Below are 22,402 nucleotides of genomic sequence, written 5' to 3'. Positions count from 1 at the left end.
ACCATTAGCAGCGGCCATTTCATCAGTCTAGCCATTTGTCCATTTAAAAAGAAAAATAATAATTTTATAACGTGGCCAGTGCGACATTGAGATATATATGTATTCCTTCATTTTTCCTGATCATGACAGAACTTATTTTATTTCCTCTCAGAATGCCCCCTTAGGGTTTCCTAAGGTGGATGTTGGGTAAGTTGGCATGAAGCGTGTAAGGGCAATGGACGGTGGGTTGGCATGAGTTGGAATTAAGTTGGCATAGGGGCCATAAAGTACAATGGGAGTGGGTGGGGGTGTCATTTATTGTCATAAGTTGGCACTAATTTGGCATAGGTTCTATAAGGGGCCATGGAGGTTGGTTGGGTGGCATGTGTTGGAATGGAGGTTATGAGAGGCCATTAGGGTGGGTGGGGGGCATGGGTTGACATAGTGGGGTTAGGAGGGGCCATTGTGGATGAGTGGATGAGCATAGGTTAGCATGTAAGGCATGAGGGGCCATTGGAGATGGGTGGGTGTCATAGGTTCACATGGAGGGTATGAAGGGGGCCAACTCAAGCTTCCTGCTTCAGGAGCAAAAATCCAGCACAATGTATTTTTATTCTTTCATTGCCTTCTCTCCCAAGCCGCTCTCTACATTAGGTATACTTAATTCCTTTTCCCAACACCACAGAAAGATGTTGCAAATTGATCCTAATTTTTTTCACTTTCGCATCTATTATTCATTAGTTTGAAGACAGACTTGTTTCATTTCTCCTTTCAGTATTCTAAAGCAAAACTACATTTAAACACTGGAACATTGCTTCATTGCTTAGTTCCGGTCACTCTTCTCCAAATCTTTTCGAAATGATTTATCATCATTGAGGTAATGTGACCAAAAGTGGTGATTGTTCTTATGTAGGCACTTTGCATACCATGTAATCCTATACAGAAGAATTAGATAAATTATCAGAAGATTTTTATTGACGAAACAAAAATTCCTGATGAGTGTTCAACTTTAAAAGAACATTTTCATTCTTGTCAAATTATTTACACTTTAACCAGCTTGTAAACAAAGATGCATGATTGGTGACACAGTGATCATCACCAGTTATTTCTCCATTGAGAAAAAAACAACATTGCATTTAAAGTATAAGATGTGCTTGAAAACTGACATCGAAATTGTGTGCTGCTCTGGGTCTGTTCCAGGAATTGGTCTTACCTGGAGTTTTTGCAGAGCACCCACTTTCCCTAATAAACAGAGGCTCTGCTACTCAGTAAGTATAGACTTTTCAAAAAGAATACGGAGAAAAATCATTGCGTTCTCAATACAAACAGTTAGAGAAAGATAATTTGGTCTGTCTGTCTCTCTTACCTTGATCGCCAACCTCTGCTTGTACAAACTCCAATGCTGTCTGAATGTTATCTTGGCTGGTCACATTGAGCCTGACAGTCTTCAGTTTAGATGAACAATCTATCTGTAGTTTCTCTGCTCCATTTACTGTGAAACATGCAGCAATTACATGAAACCCTCGTTTATCAAGCTGCTTGGCCAGCAAGTTTCCAAAGCCAGTGTCACATCCAGTAATGAAGATGTATTTCTCCTTGATATTCTTGAGTTGCAAGTTGTCTCTAATTAACCAGCAAAGGCGGAAGAAGATGGCGATTCCTAGAATTGAGGTCCGCACTGGAGCTGAATGAAACAGCTAACAGAAGCACATTAATTAGTTTAAAACGTCTTCTGAATGTATATTAATTGTACAGAAGTGTATGAATAAGTTATGGTATAGTTAGCTCATGAGTGATTTATTTTTTAAATGTCAATTTTTTCATAATGAACGTGAAAGGAAAGACAACTTGAAGAACACTTGGACATTGTCCATTACTTTTACAAGAAAACGTCTAATAAAAGTCATCATGCGGAGTTTTATATTCTACTAAATGAAAATGCAGGTGGTGGGGGGGCAGGGAGGAAGGAGGGAAGGAAGAAAGGGAGGAAGGAAAGGTGGAAGGAGGGAGGGAAGAAGGAAGGGAGGGAAAAAGAGATGGAGGAAGGAATTGCATTTCTGTGGCCTCAAGACCTCTAGACATTCCAATGCGCTTTACAACAAATAAGTACTTTTAAAGTGAAGTCATTATTGTAATGTGGGGAAACTTTGAATACCAGTTATTCAATACAACAAAGGATAAAGCTACTTGAGATCTAATTACAAGGGTTGCCAACACTAGTTTAGCTGTTGGGTAACTTGGAGACTGGTTTTGTGTCATAGTAAAGGAAAGTTCCTGATTCTATTGTTGAGTCTCAATGAATGGCTATAAACATCACTGAATCCAAAGAAGTGAGTCCTTACTGCAAGAAATATACCAAAACAATTTAAAGTAAAAATTATTTGGGCTTTGTACACATTCATGGCATGATCACAGCAACATCTGTGAATTACAGGAACTAATGGCTTCACTTTGAACTACTGCACTTAGGACATTATTACTTGTGGATTGTACAGTAGGATCATTGTAGAATATTTTCTACATATGGCTGTGTTTGGCTCCACAAATTTTTACCTTCACTTATTATTCAAATTTTGCTTTATTATGCAGTGATTTAGTAGATGTCATTTTCAGTTGAAACCATAAAAAAAGGAGCAGGGATAGGCAAATGGCCCCCCTTCCTGCTGCTCCACTCAGTATGATCACAGCAGATCTTCTGCCTCAATTCTACTATCCCGCTCACTTCCCATATCCTTTGATTCTTTGCAAGACCAAAAATCTATCTATCCCAGGCTTAAATACATTCAACATTATATAGCATCTGCTGACCTCTAGGATAGTGAATTCCAAAGATTCTGAGTGAAGTAATTTCTCATATCAGTCCTAAATGATTGATTACTTATCCTAAGACTACATCTCTCTGTGTTCTACATTCCCCAGCCAGGAGAAAAAACCTCCCAATGTCTACCTTGTCAAGTCCCTTCAGAATCTTGTATGCTTCAATGAGATCACCTCTCAATGCTTACCCCAGAAAATATAGGCCCAATTTTCTCTGCCTCTCTTCACAGGGGAACTGTTTCATCCTGGGAACCAGTCTAGAGAACCTTTGCTGTACTGCACTGTATCATGGAATCAGCAACAATAAAAAAAACTTTGAATTTAAAAGCCTATTTACTGGATACCGTTTCCATCATTTTCATTTACCTGAATAATTTCCCAATATCAAAACTAATTTGTCGGTTCTTGATATAAAACTCACAGGATTTAGAGACTATTTGAAGCCAAAATTGGTGGCAGGGTTATTTTTGTTTTGTATAACTGAGCAGTGATCTTACCTTTCAATTGTACTAAATTTGGATTATTAAAATAAATCTAATTAAGATACCCCCCCCCCAGCTCCTATGTTATGGAGCTTCTTTTTGCCTCAACAAGATTTGTAATTAATAGTTCACACAAAGCTGGTTTAAACATTGTGATGGTATTGCAGCACATTCATTATTTTTGAACCTACTAAATTCTGAACAGCATTCCTCATAACCAAATTAATTCTTCACAGTTGTCAGGATGAAGCCAAAAATGATGCGCAACTTAGAGATACTGACCTGGAAGATATTCTCAAAAGCATCTTCTACTTTGGTAGATGCCTGACAATAAAAAAAGACCACATTAAGTTCATTCTGTCTTACAAAAGAGGGGGTGAAATCCTACTTTGGCAGGAACAAAATGGGCAGCAGTGAATTTGCCAGTATTGCAAGGTAAATCCAACCCATCCGATTCTTCTTGCCAATGAATGCAGAAAATCGAGATTCTTTTTTGGTTTTCAGTCAATTTTGGAAAGGTATTTTGACCTAAAAGCAAATTGTTATTGTTTGTTAAGTGGAAGATATGCTGTTGAAAATATTAATGAAATGAACTGCGAGATCACACAGGTGATGCTATAAGCATATTAGTGAAACACCCCACTGATAATAAAACACTTGCATTTATATAGCAATTATCACAACCACAGGTTGTCCCAACTTTACAGTCAATTAAGTGCTTTTGGAGTGTTGCGATTACTATTGTAATGTAGGAAATGCAGCAGTAGAATCCCACAAACAGCAATGTACTAATGACCAGATAAGCCGCTTTGTTGTGATATTGATGAGGGGTAAACATTGGCCACAACAATAGGGGTAACTCCCTTGCTCTTTTTCAAAACAGGGCCATGGGATCTTTTCTGTCCACCTGAGATCCCAGAGAGGGTCTCAGTTTAACATCTGACCTGAAAGACAACACAGCACTCCCCTGGAGTGTCTTTGTAAATTTTGAAATAAGATTTGAGCCCACAGCTCAAAGGGCAACTGAGCCACAATTGACAACTGCATTTTAAAAACATTCTTACAAGGGATGCAGGCACCACTGGTAAGGCCTCTATTTGTTGCCCGTCTCTCATTGTTCTTGAACTGAGTGGCTCACTCAGCCACTTCAGAGGGCAGTTAAGAATCAACCACATTGCCATGGGCCTGGAGTCACATGGAAGCCAGAACAGGCAAGGACAACAGATTTTCTTCCCTGAAGTAAACCAGATGGGTTTTTACACTATCAATGACAGTTTCATGGAAACCATTACAGAATTATTAATTGAATTTCATCAATTAACTGCATTTAAATTCTGGTAGGATTTGAACCTATGCCCCCAGAGGATGAGCCTGGGTCTGTGAATTACTAGCCCAGTGACTTAATCATTATACTGCCACCTCTCTTAAATGAAGCAAGTTATATTTTAAAGAAGCCCAGTACTGTGCCTATAGGTTACAATGCACAGATGTTTATTCTATGTTTTTAGAAGGGCTTTATAATTTAAACAGTAAATTTATGGATTTTCTATCTCAGTATTTAGCAACTAGCTATACTGCCTAAAGAACAGATGGTAGGTGGAGAAAGCGCAGGAGAGCCAACAGTTAGCCGACAACCATGATGTGTGAGGTTTCTTTAGCGCAGTCAAGACCAACCACAGCCCAAGCACCCAAGGCCCAATTGCTGGCCAAGAATTTAGAGATGTTCGTCAAGGGCAGAGAGGCAGTCAGCGCCCGCAGGAAGGAGAACTTTGAAGATTTTCTTAACACAGGCCCTGTCTTCAACACGAGTGTCCTTGACTCCATCCCGCAGCATGCTACCCACCACTATCTCAGAACAACCCCAACCCGGCACGAGGTAGAAAAGGCCATTCTTTTTTTTTATTCATTCACAGGATGTGGGCTTCACTGGCTGGGCCAGCATTTATTGCCCATCCCTAGTTGCCCTTGAGAAGGTGTTGGTGAGCTGCCTTCTTGAACTGCTGCAGTCCATGTGGTGTAGGAACACCCACAGTGCTGTTAGGAAGGGAGTTCCAGGATTTTGACCCAACAACAGTGAAGGAATGGTGATATATTTCCAAATCAAATGCTGATTGGGGGATTGTCGGGCGGTGGTGTTCCCATCTTTATGCTGCCCTTGTTCTTCTGGATGGTAGTGGTCATGGGTTTGGAAGGTGCTGTCTAAGAAGCCTTGGTGAGTTTCTGCAGTGCATCTTGTAGATGGTACACATTGCTGCTACTGTGCATCGGTGGTGGAGGGAGTGAATGTTTGTGGATGCGTTGCCAACTGCTTTGTCCTGCATGGTGACAAGCTTCTTGAGTGTTGTGGGAGCTGCACTCATCCAGCCAAGTGGACTGCTAAAGAACAACAAAGCATCAGGAGTAGATGGAATACCCGCCCAAACACTAAAGCATGGCGGAGAAGCACTATCGGTGTGAATACATGGCCTCAGCTCCCTTAGCTGGAAGGAGAAGGGCATGCCAGGAGATTTCAGAGATGCTGTAATTGTGACTGTCTTCAAGAAAGGGAACAAGTCTGACTGCAGTAAATATAGAGGAATCTCCTTGCTGTCTTCCGTAGGGAAGGTCATCACAAGAATCCTCCTCAATTTCCTTCTTCCTGTGGCTGAAGAGCTCCTCCCAGAGTTGCAATGCGGATTCCACCCGCTAAGGGGCACAATGGACGTGATCTTCACCATGCGGCAACTGCAAGAGAAATGCAGGAAACAGCACCAACCCTTGTACATGACCTTCTTTGACCTCACAAAAGCTTTCAACACTGTCAACCATGAAGGATTATGGAGCACCCTCCTCTGTTTCAGCTGCCCCCAAAAGACTGCCACCATCTTCTGCCTGCTCCATGATGGCATGCAAGCCGTGATCCTGACCAATGGATCCACTGCAAGCCCAATCCACGTTTAGACCGGGGTCATGCAAGGCTGTGTCATTGTACCGCCGCTCTTCTTGATCTTCCTTGTCCCAATGATCCATCTCACCCTCAGCAAGTTCCGCGTGGAGTGGAGCTAAACTACAGATCAAGCGGGAACCTGTTCAACCTCCACCGCCTGCAGGCCAGATCTAAGGTCGTCTCATCCTCTGTCATTGAACTACAGTATGCAGGCAATACTTGTATCTGCACACACTCGTAGGTGGACCTCCAAGCCATCATCAACACCTTCACTGAGGCATATGAGAGCATTAGTCTTACACTAAACATCTGTAAGACAAAGATCCTCTACCAACCTCGCCCCTCCACATCATGCTGCAACACCCCCTCTCCCCCCACAACCCCCCTCACCCCCCCCATGCTTATCAAAACCCATGATGAGGCCCTGGACAACATGGGCCACTTTCCATGCCTTGGAAGCCTTCTGTCACCAAAAGCAGACATCGATGACGAGGTCCAACACCACCTTCAGTGCGCCAGCGCACACAATCTGAGGAAGAGAGTGTTTGAAGGCCAGGACACCAAACCCAGCACCAAGCTCATGGTTTACAGAGATACCTGCCCTCCTATATGGCTCAGTGATGTGGACTATGTACAGCAGGCACCTCAAAACTCTGGAGGTCTACCGCCAGCGCAGCTTCTGCGAGATCCTGCAAATCTATTGGCACCAACATCAGTGTTCTCACTCAGGCCAACATCCCCAGTGTCGAAGCATTGTCTACACTCGATCGGCTCTGCTGGGTAGGCCACACCGTCATCATGCCTGACACAAGACTCCCGAAATAAGTGCTCTACTTGGAGCTTCGACATGGCAAGTGAGCCCCAGGAGGGCAGAGGAAATGCTTCAAGGACACCCTCAAAGCCTTCTTGAAAAAGTGCAACATTCCCCAACGACATCTGGGAATCACTGGCCCAAGACTGCCTGAAGTGGAGGGAAAGCATCCAGGAAGGAGTTGAACACCTTGAGTCTCATTGCCAAGGGCTAGCTGAAGCCAAGCATCGACAGCGAAAGGAGTGTGTGGCAACCCAGGCACACCACCCATTTATTCCCCCTACCACTGCCCCAACTGTGACAGAGACTGTAGGTCATGCACTGGACTCTTCAGTCACCTGAGTGCTCATTTTTAGTGTGGAAGCAAGTCATCCTCGACCCCAAGGGACTGCCTAAGAAGGAGAAGAAGAAGAAGATATTGCCTTTCTTGTTGTCTTCAAATTTGCTTTCACATTGATCTGTGCTTGTTTTAGTGACTGCCGGAGCACTATACATGGGTAGAAATGTTTCACTGATATTTGCACACGCATATAATTAACTTGTCATCAGCACTGTCAGTCTCAGAATGCTTAAGCTGCTTTGGGTCACTTAACTCCAACATAAGAGATTACAGGTGGATGCTAATGAGGTCATCACATTTCCAAGTAAAAATGTTATATTATTTTCATAAAATTCATGAGCACATTAAGTGTAGATTCCTGCCCAGCATTCATCTCTGATATTAACATATATCCTGTACCTTTTTGTGTTAAGTATTCGCAAAATAAATCATTGCATAATTCATTAAAGGTAGCATCTCATAAAGTATATAGAATTCTTTGAGGAAAATATGTTAACAATGCAGTTTGATTTCTGTTATTAGCTCTTAAGCAAACGACAGATTCATAAATGATTAAAATATAACTAAGAATAATCACCCTAAGAATAAGCAGCAGAAACTGTGATGTAGTATGGAAAGTGTTACTTACATTATGAGTAATAATTTTTTCCATTGGAAAATAATCAACATGCTGCGGCATGGTGTGAGTTACTGATTTACCAGACTAGTAATTGTACAGTGCAACATGCAACTGTCTCCAATGTAAATATGTTTAGACTTTTCAAGAGGATTATCACAACTGATCTACTTATGTAAATTTTAGATGCATCCTCCCAGGTTAGAAGTGCTGACTTTGGTGATTGTGTCCATCCTGTTATTCACGTGCTGTTCACGTGCAGGTGCTTTTTGCTAAAATTCTAAAACTTAAGTTCTCGGTTTTTGGACTCTAGGGGGTGAGCAGTGGAGTCGGCAGTTATAGGGAACAAGTGGGAAATAGCAAAGCAGACTTTTTTCAGCATTAAAGGAACATGATCCAGAGCAGGCTGAGAACCAGTAGGAGCACATCAAAGTCAGGTTAGTATTTGCAGTAGTGGAACAGGAAACTGGGCTGACAGAAGCAGACCAGATATTAGAATAGGGGTAGGCCAGCAGAGTAAATGGTGAGCGAAGGTGAAGACCACAGTAAAATTATAGGATGATCCAGCACAGAAGAAGGCCATTTGGCCTATTCTGCCTGCTCCTTAGAAGAGCTATCCAGTTAGCCCTGTGCCCACGCCTTCTCCTCATTGTCCTGCAATCTTTTTACTTTCAAGTATTTACCTAATTCCCTTTTGAAAAGTATTATTGAATCTACTTCCACCACCCAGTAAAGCCGAGAGGCTAATGTGGAAATAGACTTCAGGCCAGGAGAAGGCTGATTTCTGCCTATGACCCAAGACAGCAGCCAAGTAAGACAGAATCATTGGTGCATTCCTCAGTGTAGTTGTATTAAGATTTTCTTTTTACTGTCAAAAGGCCTATATAAAATTCCTTATGCTTTAATGGCCCATTTACTTTTGTTGTTGTGAATTGCCCATCTCAAACTTTACCACGCTGCCACTGAAACCTTCACCTATGACTCCATCAGCCCCACACTCAAATTTCTTCAATGTTCTTCTCGATAGTTTCCAATTTTATTCATGCTGCATATGTTTTGACCCATACTAGCCCCTGTTTACCTATTGCTCCATTGCCACAGAACATCACTGAATAATTGTACCTTTATTCAAAAAACCTAATCATCATTTACAAATCCCTCTATGGTCTTGTACTACCCCACCTCAGCAAAAGTCTCCAGCTCAATGTGCCAGCATTTTCATTCAACTTTTCCAACTCTGGCCTATTGTCATTTTCTCTCTTCATTCCACTATTGGTGGCAGGGACTCCAATCACTGTGGCCTTGCATTCAACAGCAATAACAACAGCTTTCATTTATATAGCACCTTAAATTCGGTGAAACATCAAGGTGCTTCATAGGAGTGTTATCAGACAAAATTTGACAATGCCACATAAGGGGATATTAGGACAGATGACCAAGGGCTTAGTCAAAGAGATAGGTTTTAAGGTGCACCTTAAAGGAGGAAAGTGAGGTGGAGAGGTTTTGGGAGGGAATTCTGAGCTTTGGATCTAGGCAGCTGAAGGCAAAGTAGTTAAAATTGGGGATGTGTTCTGCATTTCTATTACTACATCTGGCACTTCAACACATACAGTACTTAAGATTTGCTTCTTTGACCATGACTCCAGCCACTTACCCCAATTTCTCTCCTAAACTCTAATTTATGATCATTCCTTTTCTATTGTGATGCTCTTCAGAAATTTAACCATATTGAAGGTATGACATAAATTCAACTTTTTGTCCTTGGTGTAGTGCAGGATATCACAATGGTTGAAAAAAATTAGACCATAATACCATAAAACATAGGAGCAGAAGTAGGCCATTTGGCCCATTGAGTCTGCTCCGCTATTCAATTAGATCATGGCTGATCTGATAATCCTCAACACCACTTTCCTGCCTTTTCCCCATAACCCTTGATTCCCTTAATGATTAAAAATCTGTCTATCTCAGCCTTGAATATACTTAATGACCCAGCCTCTACAGCCCTCTGTGGTAAAGAATTCTACAGATTAACTGCCCTCTGAGTGAAGAAATTCCTCCTCATCTGTTTTAAATGGGCGACCCCTTACACTGAGATTTTGCCTTCTGGTCTTCCACAAGGGGAAACAATCTCTCAGCATCTATTCTGTCAAGCCCCCTAAGAATCTTATGTGTTTCAATAAGGTTGCCTGCCATTCTTCTAAACTCCAATGAGTACAGGCCCAACCTACTCAACCTCTCCTCATAAGAAAATCCCTCCATCCCCGGAATCAACCTAGTGAACCTTCTCTGGATTGCCTCCACTGCCAGTATATCTTTCCTTAGATAAGGAAGGAAAGAAGATAAACTGAGAAGTAGTAACTAGTTGACTCCAAGTTTGAATTTTACGATCAGATTGCCGGAGAAAGGGACGCCAAAGGGAAGTAAGCTAGTTGTGCACCTATCCTAACCCAACAAATGAAGGTCCTAACAATGACCACGATAAGTTATTTCCTCGAATTATAAGGTCTAGTCTTCATCTCTGTACATTCTTGCTGCAAATATTTAAGCTAATAAGGTTATAGAAATAAAACTATATTTTCAACTTTTGTGTAATTTCTTACCAGTTCCATGTGGAAATTCCTTATCCACTGCAAAAACAATTTTGTTAAACCCTACCAGACTGTATTCAGTATAAAGCTGCACATTATTGTTCAGTGGGGCAGAAAAAAATTGAGTTCAAGAGGGAATGCCCCTTCACCTCATCATCAATTACCTCTGACATATATATAGTTGACATTTTAAAATGTGTGCTTTTGTAATTGATTTGAGTATGTTGCTTTTCAGAAAATTATCTTGAAGCCTGAACCTGAAAGACACGTGAATTTTGTGTCTTGAAATGGCAAGTGAAGGGAAAATAGGATTAATCAAAGATTACAGTGGATTATGAACAAATCAGTGCTAGGATGAACTATTTAAGATAGGTACTAAAGATAGAAGTAAAAATTGTATAATACAAAACTTACACTTTATAAAACTCATTATAGAAAGAAATTAACAAGTTAAAAAAAATGAAAATGCACAACAAAATGAACAATGTCTGAGTAATAGTAGCAATAAGTAAAATGTAAAAGTCAGTAAAGGGCGATTTCAAAACAATAAAATCTCAGTCCCACATTAACCCTGCATATACCAGACTCCTATACTACACCTATTTGTCCTTGAACTGGCCAGTTCAGTGGACAGTTAAGAGTCAGTCACATTGCTGTGGGTCTGGAGCCACATGTAGGCCAGAGCAGGTAAGGATGACAGATTTCCTTCAATAAAGTACATTAGTAACCAGATGGGCTTTCAAAACAATCGATGATACTCATCATGGTTACCATTACTGAGAATATAGCTTTATAATTCCAGATCTATTAGTTGAGTTTAAATTCCATTATCTTGCGATTTGAGAGTGACTGCCAATTGATGCTATTGAAAGCCTTCTTGAAATCAATGAAGCTGATGACAAGTGGCCTCTGGTGCTCTAGGCTCTGCTTCATGATGTTCCTGTGTGTAAAGATTTGTTTGCTGCATGATCTGCCACCTAGGAAACCTGCCTGTTCTTCATGAAGCGTACTGTCTACTTCTGCTTTCAATCTGTTGAGGAGCACCATGCTGAAGACCCTGCCAGGTACTGACAGCAGTGTTATGCCCCTTCAGTTGTTGCAGTCGTTGAGGTTCCCTTTCTTTGGAAGCTTGACAATTACTCCTTGCCTCCAGTCATCTAGGACATCCTCCTTAGTCCAGATCTTGCTGATCAGGTTTGCGAGCTCTGTTGTGATGATGTTCTTGCCACGTTTCAATAGCTATGCTGGTATCGTGTTGATCCCAGGTGCTCTTGATGGCTCTTTGGACCTCTGGCAATTTCTCCCAAGTTGACATTCAGCTGCTGAGGTGCAGTGCTGTCACAAATGTGGGGTTAGGTTCATGAGGAGACGATGATGGGTGCAGACTTTGGCATCCCGTGGTAATACCACTGGTTGACAGACCTGGTTTTTGCAGATGACATCACCCTGCTGGCATGTATGGGGTGGTGGTGTGTGTCAGCTTCACCTCTGACTTCTGAGCGGTCCGAATCGCTCTCACTCCCTGGGTTCTAGACCTTGGACTTATTTGGGGGTTGTGACAAAGTGCAGCAGACAACTGGTTTTGGTGCAAGAAAAAATCTGGATTTATTGAAGTCACAAATGAACTTATAACATTAGGATTACACTGAGATTATACAGACCTACAAAATACACTTAGTTAAGAATGGGGAACACACGGCATAACGAGGGAAAATCACGCTACTAATCCCCTTACCCTTGTCCCACCCCCAAAACCTAACTAAATTGAACTAGGAGAGGTCAGGGATCATGCTCACCAACCAGGGTTCCTTGACAGTTCAAAATCCAGCCAGGTAAGCCGGTTGCAGTTTTGGGGTACGCTCTTTGTATCCTCTGGGGCCTGCCGTCCCCACGTGGTACTGGTCTGTAGAATCTGCGAAGGTTCTTCAGTTGGGTGGAGGGCGTGGTTGTGGGTGGTTGATCTTCGTGGAGGGCTGCGGTTGCGGCCATGTTGTCTTTGGTTGAGCCTGCCACCCCGTGCCCCTCGCCGTGATGTTGCCTGTGGGCCTGCAAACCTCCAGATCTCCTTCTTCCGCTTGGCTCAGCTCCCTGCTTAAACTCTGTAAAACCACTCCCAACTGCTCACTGCCCAAAACTGCCCACACTCAGATCTGCTCCCCTTTGTAACTGGTGGCCCAGTTATACTGTTTTTTTTTAAATTTCTTATCTCAATCCAAATCAAGGTTAGTTCTTTGTTTGATTTTGGTGGGCTTCCCCAGGTGATTGTTGTCTCGCTGTTTTTAATGGGCTCGCATGATGTTTATCGTTATCTTCCTGTCCCCGTAACAAGTTTTGAACTGAAAGCCATTGTATATGTGGAGTATTGATGGGTTCGCATAATTGCATCGATTGAGGCCTTCCTGCCTTAGAGGTTAGTAGCGATTATTTATGCAAGATTTTTGATGGGCTTTAGTTTTGTGTAAGATGAAGTCATTCTCTGGGTTGATTGTTTTAAAGGGAAGAATGCATATTCTGTCTCCTCTCGTCCTAGCCTCCTGTCTGCAGGGTTCTACACTTAACCCAGCAGTTGGGTCCTCTGCCATAAAAGTCCAAAAGTCATATCCTTGTTGATGATATGAAAAATGTGGGAATTTTGAGAACCCGTAGTAACACCACTGATTGACAGACCTGGCTTTTGCAGATGACATCACCCTGCTGGCACATGCTTCAAGACATGACTACCATTCTTGAGAGTAGCAGCACAAAGGTTGGTCTATGCATCAGCTGTGAGAAGACCAAGACAATGATTACTGGATGGCAGTAAGGTCCCCCCATCACCATCGGGCAACAGAACGCAAGCAACATCTCCAGGAAAGGTGATGTAGAGATCGACGTCCATGCAAGAATTGGCAAAGGAGAATCAGTCTTCTGGTGGCTCCACACAGCCTGCGCATCCAACACTATCAACGCGGCCATGAAGCTTCGACTCTACATATCCATAGTACTGCCAACCGCAATCTATGCCAGCGAGACATGGAAGAGAACAGCAAAGGTGTAACTTAAGTTGGATGCCTTTCACCAGAGCTACCTACATAAGATCCTGGGAATTGCATGGACAGACAGCATCACCAATGAAGTGCTACAGAGAGCCAGTCAGAGGCGTATGGAGGACATCATGATGGAGAGATGACTGATGCTGGCAAGACACGTCCTTCGCCTTTCGGATGTACTGCCAGAGTAGCAGTGGAGTGGATACTGCCAGGCAGAAGAAGAAGACAGGGCCAGCCAACAAAGACCTGATGAAGTACATTTAAGGAGGACTTCCAAGAGTAGAACACCATCCGGACTGGAGCTAAAGAGATTGAGATGGACTGAGGCCGGTGGTGGAGTCTTGCTGCCCATTGTCCCAGATAGGACCGGAGGAACTAAGTCTAAATCTAAACCTAAGTAAAGCTCTAATCCTAAGGGGGCTGGTTTGCTCAGTTGTCAAGATGGCTAGCAAGTGGTCCTGAATAATGCCATTGATGCAGATTCAATTCACATTCTGGCTGAGGCAGACTTGGGCCCTGCCTTCATGCCCTGCCACATAGTAAGTGGAAGGCAATGGGAAACCATTACAGTAAATTAGCCAAGAAAATAGGTCCAGTTGAAGCATCAGCAGTCAATGAGCCAAGGACCTGCCTTCGGACAGAGCACACATCACTCACTTGTCTAACCTTGCCATTAACTTTGGTGTCTCAAGCCCTTATTATAAAATAAGTCAATGAGATTTAGCCCACAGTAACCAAAGACCCAGAATGATTTTTTTTTTAAAATGCCAAGTTCAAAAAAGTTAGCGCTGTGCCATCAGGACTAAATTCTAATTCTCAAGAAATCTGATTTTTTTCTTTGCAGATTCAACTAGATTTGCCTCAGTGGAGTTTTGTGCTGCCAAGTGCTGAAATGTTTCTTCCTCTAAGTTAACTTCCAAGTTTAACTAAGTTAAATGTTAACTTCCTCTAAGTTAATCAAGCTGACTCTAATTGATATTTTATAATATAAGCTTTGAAGGAATTAAAAGTATTTCCGTTAGTCAAGCGTGTACTAGCCTTGCAATCCAGATCCATCCATTAAATCATCAGATGGTGTATTGAAATTGTACAAAATGGCCGGAGTATAATAATTATTGATTCTGTTTTCCTCAGTATTCTTGGAATAAATGATCAATTATTCTAAATGGGTTCTGTTGAAACTGGAAAGATCAAAGTTCCAAAGTTTGCTATTTTATCCAATACTGTATTGTTGTTTTTGCCAACTCCTCCGTCTTTTCCACCAGACTAACAATTCAAATCATTTAAAAATATTTAAACAGCTGAGCTAACAAAAACAGAAAATGCTGGAAAACCTCAGCAGGTCTAACCTGTGAAGAGAAAAGCAGAGTTAACGTTTTGAGTCCATATGACTCTTCTTCAGAGCTAAAGAGAAGTAAAAATGTGATGAAATTTATACAAGGTGGGTGGGGGGCGGTGGGGAGAGGGTGGGGGAAGCAGGTGCAGCTGGATAGAAGGTCAGTGATAGGTGGAGGCAAAGGAGAGATTGACAAAGGTGTCATGAACAAAAGGACAAAGGGGTGTTAATGGTAGTGGTACTGGCTAAAGGAGGTGCTGATGGTGGCATTAAAGTCAGAAAGCAGAATGTGGTAATGTCAGGACAAGGATAAACACTCTGGAAAGAACAACATGAACAAGTGACAGGTGGCCCTAGTTAGTGGTGGGGTGGGGGGGAGGGGGTGGTGGTGGAAAAAAAGATCGAAAATAGGATAAAAGGTGGATCCCAAGCCCGTTGATCACATGTGCCCGCCAAAGGTAAAATTCAAACCATAGCGTCTCCACATGATTATTGGGGTTTCCCTTTAGTTGTCCAGTTGAGCTGATATTCAACCGCACCCACCTGAGAAGATTCTCCCCTGCCTTGATGTTTTGCAGTTGGACATCGAGGGCATTGCGTTGGTCTGGAGCTGCCTCTATCTCAAGATGGTGCATGTTTCATTTCAAACTGTCTCCACCACCTTTTATCCCCCTGATGTCACCTTTACTCCCCCCTCAGTAACCAATAAGAGAGAATTTAACCATCACACTTTGGCATTCAATGGCATTACCATCGCTGAATCCCCCACTATCAACACCCTGGGGGTTACCATTGACCAAAAACTGTACTGGTCTAGCCATATAAATACTGTGACTACAAGAGCAGGTCAGATGCTGGGAATTATGTGGTGAGTAACTTATCTCTTGACTCCCCAAAGCCTGTCCACCATCTACAAGGCACAAGTCAGGAGTGCATGGAATACAACCCACTTGCCTGGGTGCAGCTCCAACAACACTCAAGGAGCTTAACACCATCCAGGACAAAGCAGCCCACTTGATTGGCACCCCATCCACAAACATTCACTCCCTCCACCACCGGCGCACAGTAGCAGCAGTGTGTGCCATCTACAAGATGCACTGCAGGAACTCACCGAGATTCCTTAGACAGGACTGTCCAAACCCACAACCAGTACTATCTAGAAGGGCAAGGGCAACAGATAGATGGGAACACCACCTCCTGGAAGTTCCCCTCCAAGTCACTCACCATCCTGACTTGGAAATATATCGCTGCTCCTACACTGTTGCTGGGTCAAAATCCTGGAACTCTCTTCCTAACAGCACTCTGGGTGTACCTACAGCACATGGACTGTAACGGTTCAAGAAGCAGTTCACCATGACCTTCTCAAAGTAAATTAGGGTTGGACAATAAAGGCTGGCCTAGCCAGCGACGCCCACATCCCATGAATGAATAAAAAAAACCTTGCGCCTCCCCTCATCACTCTAGACCCTTCATTATTAATTTGGATATACCTTCCCTCCCCAGTGAGCCCACCCCAGTCACCATTCCTTTTCCCACCCTGATGCTCTCCACTCCCACAGCCTGTCACCATTGTTGTCCCCCTCAATGACCCGAAGAGAACTATACATGCCATACCCAGACCTTGGTCCTCACACCCTCCCTCGTTCCAGTTGCCCCTCTCACAGTTGCAGTCCTCTCATATCATCAGCACGTCAGTTCTCCACCCAGGATTCCAACATGAATTCGACTGACCCCTCCCACTGAAGAACTCTGGCTCCACCCCAGCACCCCTCCCTGCCCCTTCCACTTCATGCCTTCCTTCATTTCCCCCCCCCGCCCCCCTTCATGCCTTCCTTCGTTCCTCACTTCATGCACAACCCCCCTCTTCTCCACTGCAAACCCCTCCTTCTTGTCTTGTACCCACCGCCCCATCCCGTTTGTCTGCTCAGGAGCTCCCACCTTTGTGTCTTCGGCACAGCCTATACCTATGGCCAGCTCTAGTGGTGCAGCCAGTTTCAACTCCAAGATTAGTGCTTTAAAATTCTTCCTTACCAGGTGCACACTATGAGCGCCTAGTCAGGTTAGAGTGGCATAACTTCCTGCTGGTGGAGTGGAATATTTGACAGGGGCACACGATTCCAGTCTGTTGAGGCTTTAATGAGCATGCATGAGGTGCAAGGTGGGTTCCCACCAAGCTTCTGTGGGAGATCCGACCTGCAATCAACTCGCTATGAACGTCAGGTGGGGACGATTCTGACCTGGTTCCCAATGTGGGGAAGCCAATATATAGCTTCCCGCTATACCTTCCGTCCCCACCTGCCACGAATCACGGCTGTCACAAATCCCACTGATGGCAGGAGGGGAGGATTCAGCCCAATATTCCTTGCAAGTCTTTTGTTCATGTTTACTTAATGCGCAGTCCTCTTTCTTGTACCAGTCCTAGCCATTGTTCCATCTGAATAAACCTTACTTGCTGCAGCTATTGTCTAAGTTCCCTCTGGCAAACGTTTGGCAGAGAGTGTTTGTGTGGATAGAACTTTTTTCAAGCTTTGAGAATTTCAAATTGTAAAGATCAGGATTATTTTCAAGAAGCAGATGAAACTTGCACCAGTGCATTTATCCCCCAACAAACACCACAGAAACAGAATAAATAGTCATTATCAGATTGCTGTTTGTGGGATCTCTCTGCGCACAAATTGGCTATCACGGGCAGGTTTTAATATTTAAGTGGGGGGGGTTCACATCCACCATCTGCAAAACAGGTGGCAACCCACATCGAGCATTTTTGGGAGGCTACTGTCCACCCTTTTTGCCCCGAGTTTGATCGAGGAGAGTCAGGAAGGCAGCAGGATCTCCACTCCACACTGTCCTGCCCGATCACGCAGTGCACCCAGCTCCCGCTTTCGAACTCACCTCTGGGGGGCATGGGTGTTTACGTTAAATTCCATCCCATGTTTCTTACATTACAATAGTGACAACACCTCAAAAGTACTTAATTGGATGTAAAAGGCTTTTGGATGTCCTGGTGTTATGAAAGGTGTTATATAAATCTTGGCAAATCTTTGTTTTTCTTTTAATGTTAATAGTGACACATTCTTTCCAGAGGATGCTTGTAAAAATACTGATAGCATTTAGCTTTGACCAATGACACTAATTGTGTGCACAGAGCTAGATACTTAGGTAAGTAAAATTTACACTACATCATGACAAGCACTAAAATAGATGGCTAATTCCATGATTAAGTATGCTCATTGAGAAGAAGTCCTTACGAGGAGACTTACTTGAAAAATAAAGATACTGCACCCCTTGATTGTTTTTTAATGGATGGAAAACTCAGACTCCAGGGCCTCAGCTTCCTGAAGAGTACGCAGTGTGACTGCCACTAATTATCAGAAGTGCCTAGAAAAGAACATAAGAAATAAGAGCAGGAGTAGATCATTCAGCCCTTCAGGCCTGATCCACCATTCAATACGATCACAGCGCATCTATTACCTCAATACTACCTTCCCTTATGCCCCCATATCCCTAAATTAGCTTCATACTGAAATGGGTACCAGGGGGTTTATACTAGAAGGTTTAACATTAAGATGCTTTACTAATCTTAAAAATAAGCACTGTAGTTTGAAGGTTCCTTTGCTAGATGTGATCGGATACTTGACCAAAGGTAGCTCTGGGGATGCTGGCATAGTGGCTTGCAATAACAGCCTGTATAAACATATTGTTCATTGCTATACAATGAAAAGAGGAGAGCCGTAGATCAAAAAAGACGATGGAAACCATGGAAACGAGCAGAAACTGGGTTGAAAGTTGAGATAATTGGAATATCTGCTGGGCCTACATGATCCAGTTCAATTAATGACTGTCCCAAAACATTGTAGTGAAAGCAGGAAGGTAAGAACTGCATAAATATTTGCTGCAAACTCGGTATCATTGAGAGATGTTCCTTGGGTGACTGAAGCTCTCTCTCTCCCTGGCATATGCTTGAAATAAAATCTTTGCTTGCTTGAATTCCTCAGACTCGAGAGTGGTCACTTTTACCACAACAATATCCAAAATCTGTCCGTTTCTGTCTTGAATATATTCAGCGACTAAGCATCCACAGCCATCTGGGATAGAGAATTCCAAAGATTCAGAAGCCTTTGAATGAAGAAATTTTCCTTCATCGCAGTTCAAAATGGTCGGCCTCTGAGACAGTGACCCATTGTCCTAGGCCCTCCAGCCAAGGGAAATAACCTCCCAGTATCTACCTTATCAGGTCCCTTAAGAAATTTTACGAGCCGAATTTTACAGGCCACCTTTAGCAGGGAAAACAGGCAGGTGGACCTATAAGTTAGGGGGCCATGCCAACGGTGGCATACCCACCACTAGTCCACCCACCCCTGCCCCCTCCGTGATTTTATGGGTGATGGGGAAGCATCGGGTGGATTGCCTGCCCATGTCCCAATTGAGGCCCTTAAGGGGACAATTCATGCTTAATGGCCGCACCGCTCCCATATAACAGGCAGCAGGAGAGACCCGTGCCAAATGTGTAGCCCAGCAGGTTTACCCCTGCGAGGGTGGCGGGGGGCGGGGCGGGTTGGGGAATGCCTCCTTCTCAGGCCCCTTGTGTCAATCTGAGGCCGCCCTCCCATAGTTTTGCCCCACCACGTCCACCACCCACCCCGCCCTGGGTCCATAGCTGAACACCACCTCCTGTCCTACTTTCAGCATCAGCAGTGGCTACCATTCCTGTTTGGCGCTGTCAATGTGCAGAGGTGTCTGCCTCCGATTGGCCGGCAACTCTATGAGGCGGCATGTCCTCCTATGGATGCAAGCCCACCTCATTCTAATTAAAAGGCTGTCACCCAAAAAATTAAAGAGGAGTGCGCTGACTAAGTGCAGGAAGGCTCATCCATGAAATTTACACTCGGGTGCCTGCCCTCAGCATAAAATTCAGTTCGATATGTTTCAATTAAATAGCCTCTCATTCTTTTAAATCCAACAGAATAAAAGGCTAGTTAGCTTAATTTCTCCTCATGAAACAATTCTGTCATTCCAGGAATCAATCCAGTGAATCTTTGTTGCACTCCCTCCAAAGAAAGTATATCTTTCCTTAGGTATGAAGACCAAAACTGTACACAGATGTGGCCTCACCAATTGCAGTAAGGCTTTTTCACTCTTATACTCTAATTCTTTTGTAATGAAGGCCAACTTGTCATTTGCTTTTCTCATTGCTTGCTGTACATGTATATTAACTTCCTGTGATTCATGTACAAGGACATCTAGGTCCCTCTGAATACCAACATTTCCTAGTCCCCCACTATTTAAGAAATATATCAACTTTTCTGTTCCCTTCCAAAGTGGATGGGCAGAATTTTGCCCTTGATGGGCGGGCGGGCCCCACTGGCTCAGGGGAGGGTGGGCTGCCGACCCCCGCTGCCGAAACGGGGCCCGCTGCCATTTTAAGTGGGCGGGCCAATTAAGGAAGGTGTGAGGGTGGATGCGCAGGAGATGGGCCGGACACGGTTGAGGGCCCTGTCAACCTTCCTCTCCCTCCCAGAACCATGATAGGGTGCCCCTTGTCCTCACTTATCACTCCACCAGCCTCCGTGTTCAAAGGATCATCCTCCGCCATTTCCGCCAACTCCAGCATGATGCCACCACCGAACACATCTTCCCTTCACCCCCCCGGTGGCTTTCCGCAGGGATCGTTCCCTCCGGAACACCGTGGTCCACTCCTCCATCACCCCCTACACCTCAACCCCCTCCCACGGCACCTTCCCATGCAACTACAGAAGGTGCAACACCTGCCCCTTTACTTCCCCCCCTCCTCACCGTCCAAGGGCCCAAACATTCCTTTCGAGTGAAGCAGCACTTCACTTGCACTTCCCTCAATTTAGTCTACTGCATTCGCTGCTCCCAATGCAGTCTCCTCTACATTGGAGAGACCAAACGCAGACTGGGTGACTGCTTTGCGGAACACCTTCGGTCTGTCTGCAAGCATGACCCAGACCTCCCTGTCGCTTGCCATTTCCACACACCACCCTGCTGTCATGCCCACATGTCCGTCCTTGGCCTGCTGCAATGTTCCAGTGAAGCTCAACGCAAACTAGAGGAACAGCACCTCATCTTCCGACTAGGCACTTTACAGTCTTCCGGACTGAATATTGAGTTCAACAATTTCAGATCGTGAACTCTCTCCTCCATCCCCACCCCCTTTCTGATCCCCCTTTTTCCAATAATTTATAATTTTTTACACTATTTTTTTCTTTTATTTCGATCTATTGTTTCATCTCCACCTTTTAGCCCATTTAGATCCCTTCCCCCAACCCCACCAGCACTAGGGCCATGTGCCACTAGCTTGCTTCCCTTAATGTCCCCATTAGCACATCTTTTAGATAATATCACCACCATCAACACCCCTTTGTCCTTTTGTCTATGACATCTTTGGCAGTCTCTTCTTGGCCTCCACCTATCACTGGCCCTCTATCGAGCTCTCCTGTTCCACCCCCTTCTACCAGTATATATTTAATCTCATTTCTATATGTCTTAGTTCTGATGAAGGGTCATACAGACTCGAAACGTCAACTGTGTCCCTCTCCACAGATGCTGTCAGACCTGCTGAGTATTTCCAGGTATTTTTGTTTTTGTTTTGAATATATTACACTTGGTCCCCTCATTTAAGTCATCGACAGTTAACCAGGAAACGAAAAATAAAGCAAAATAAAGATTGGAATATACGCATCACGTGAAGGTAGAAGCTGATAGATCATGAAAAAAGCTTTTAAAAAAAGCATTACTGAAGAAAGTTTGTTTAAAAAATCTAGCAATTAATCTTAATGGTTGCATTTAACAATACACCACAAACATATGGCTGAATTTTCTGTTCTCCTCGCACGCCGATGTGTAAAATGACACGCGGTTACATCGGGCGTGTGTTCCGACGTCACCACGCGTCATTCCGATCTTCCATTCGGTGGGCGAGCACCAGAGTCGTCTGCACGCCCGCCGAACTGTCAAAAGCCTGTTAAGGCCATTAATTAACTAATTTACCAAAAATGACAGAGCTGCCCGTCCAACCTTAAGGCGGAGAGCCCAGGCGGCCTTCGCATTTTTCATGAAACCTCAGCCACGGGCAGGATGAGGTTTCATGAAGGGTTTATTGAATTAATAAATATTTTTCAAACATTTGATAAGCATGTCCCAGCTCGTGTGACGCTGTCACATGGGGGGACATATGTAAATGATTTTTCACTTTCTTTATTTTGAACTTTGAAACTGAACTTAATCTGCCCGAGGCAGCTCTGTGCCTCAGGGAGATTTCTGTGCTCTTTCGAGTGCATGCGTGAAAGAGCACAGGCCCCGGCTTTCCCTCCTCCCCCCTGCCGGCACAGGTAGCACCAGTGCTACCCGGTGCGCGTCACGCTGGGGCGAGCCTTAACTGGTCCGCCCACATAAAATGGCAGCAGGCAGCCAATCGGCTCCGCTCCCGCCCGCGCATGCTCCCAACCAGCCTGCCC

At 44.0% G+C, this 22,402-nt stretch overlaps 1 protein-coding gene across 1 annotated transcript in view; it reads right to left on the bottom strand.

The window, feature by feature from the left end:
• Positions 1–8,093, bottom strand: part of LOC144686730 (retinol dehydrogenase 7-like) — a 28,956-nt gene extending 20,863 nt beyond the window's left edge. Inside the window, exons 1-3 of the mRNA XM_078552335.1 lie at positions 7,984–8,093; positions 3,561–3,602; positions 1,346–1,676 (exon numbers count right to left, since the gene is read on the bottom strand). Coding sequence (XP_078408461.1) covers positions 1,346–1,676; positions 3,561–3,602; positions 7,984–8,034 — 424 coding nt within the window. The 5' untranslated portion in view covers positions 8,035–8,093. The remainder of the gene's footprint in view (positions 1–1,345; positions 1,677–3,560; positions 3,603–7,983) is intronic.
• Positions 8,094–22,402: the final 14,309 nt, after the last annotated feature.

This window comes from Cetorhinus maximus, chromosome 11, assembly GCF_964194155.1.
Source record: "Cetorhinus maximus chromosome 11, sCetMax3.hap1.1, whole genome shotgun sequence".
Taxonomy (NCBI): Eukaryota; Metazoa; Chordata; class Chondrichthyes; order Lamniformes; family Cetorhinidae; genus Cetorhinus; species Cetorhinus maximus.
The sequence above is the reverse complement of the archived record's forward strand: the minus strand, read 5'-3'. Positions and strand labels throughout refer to the sequence as shown.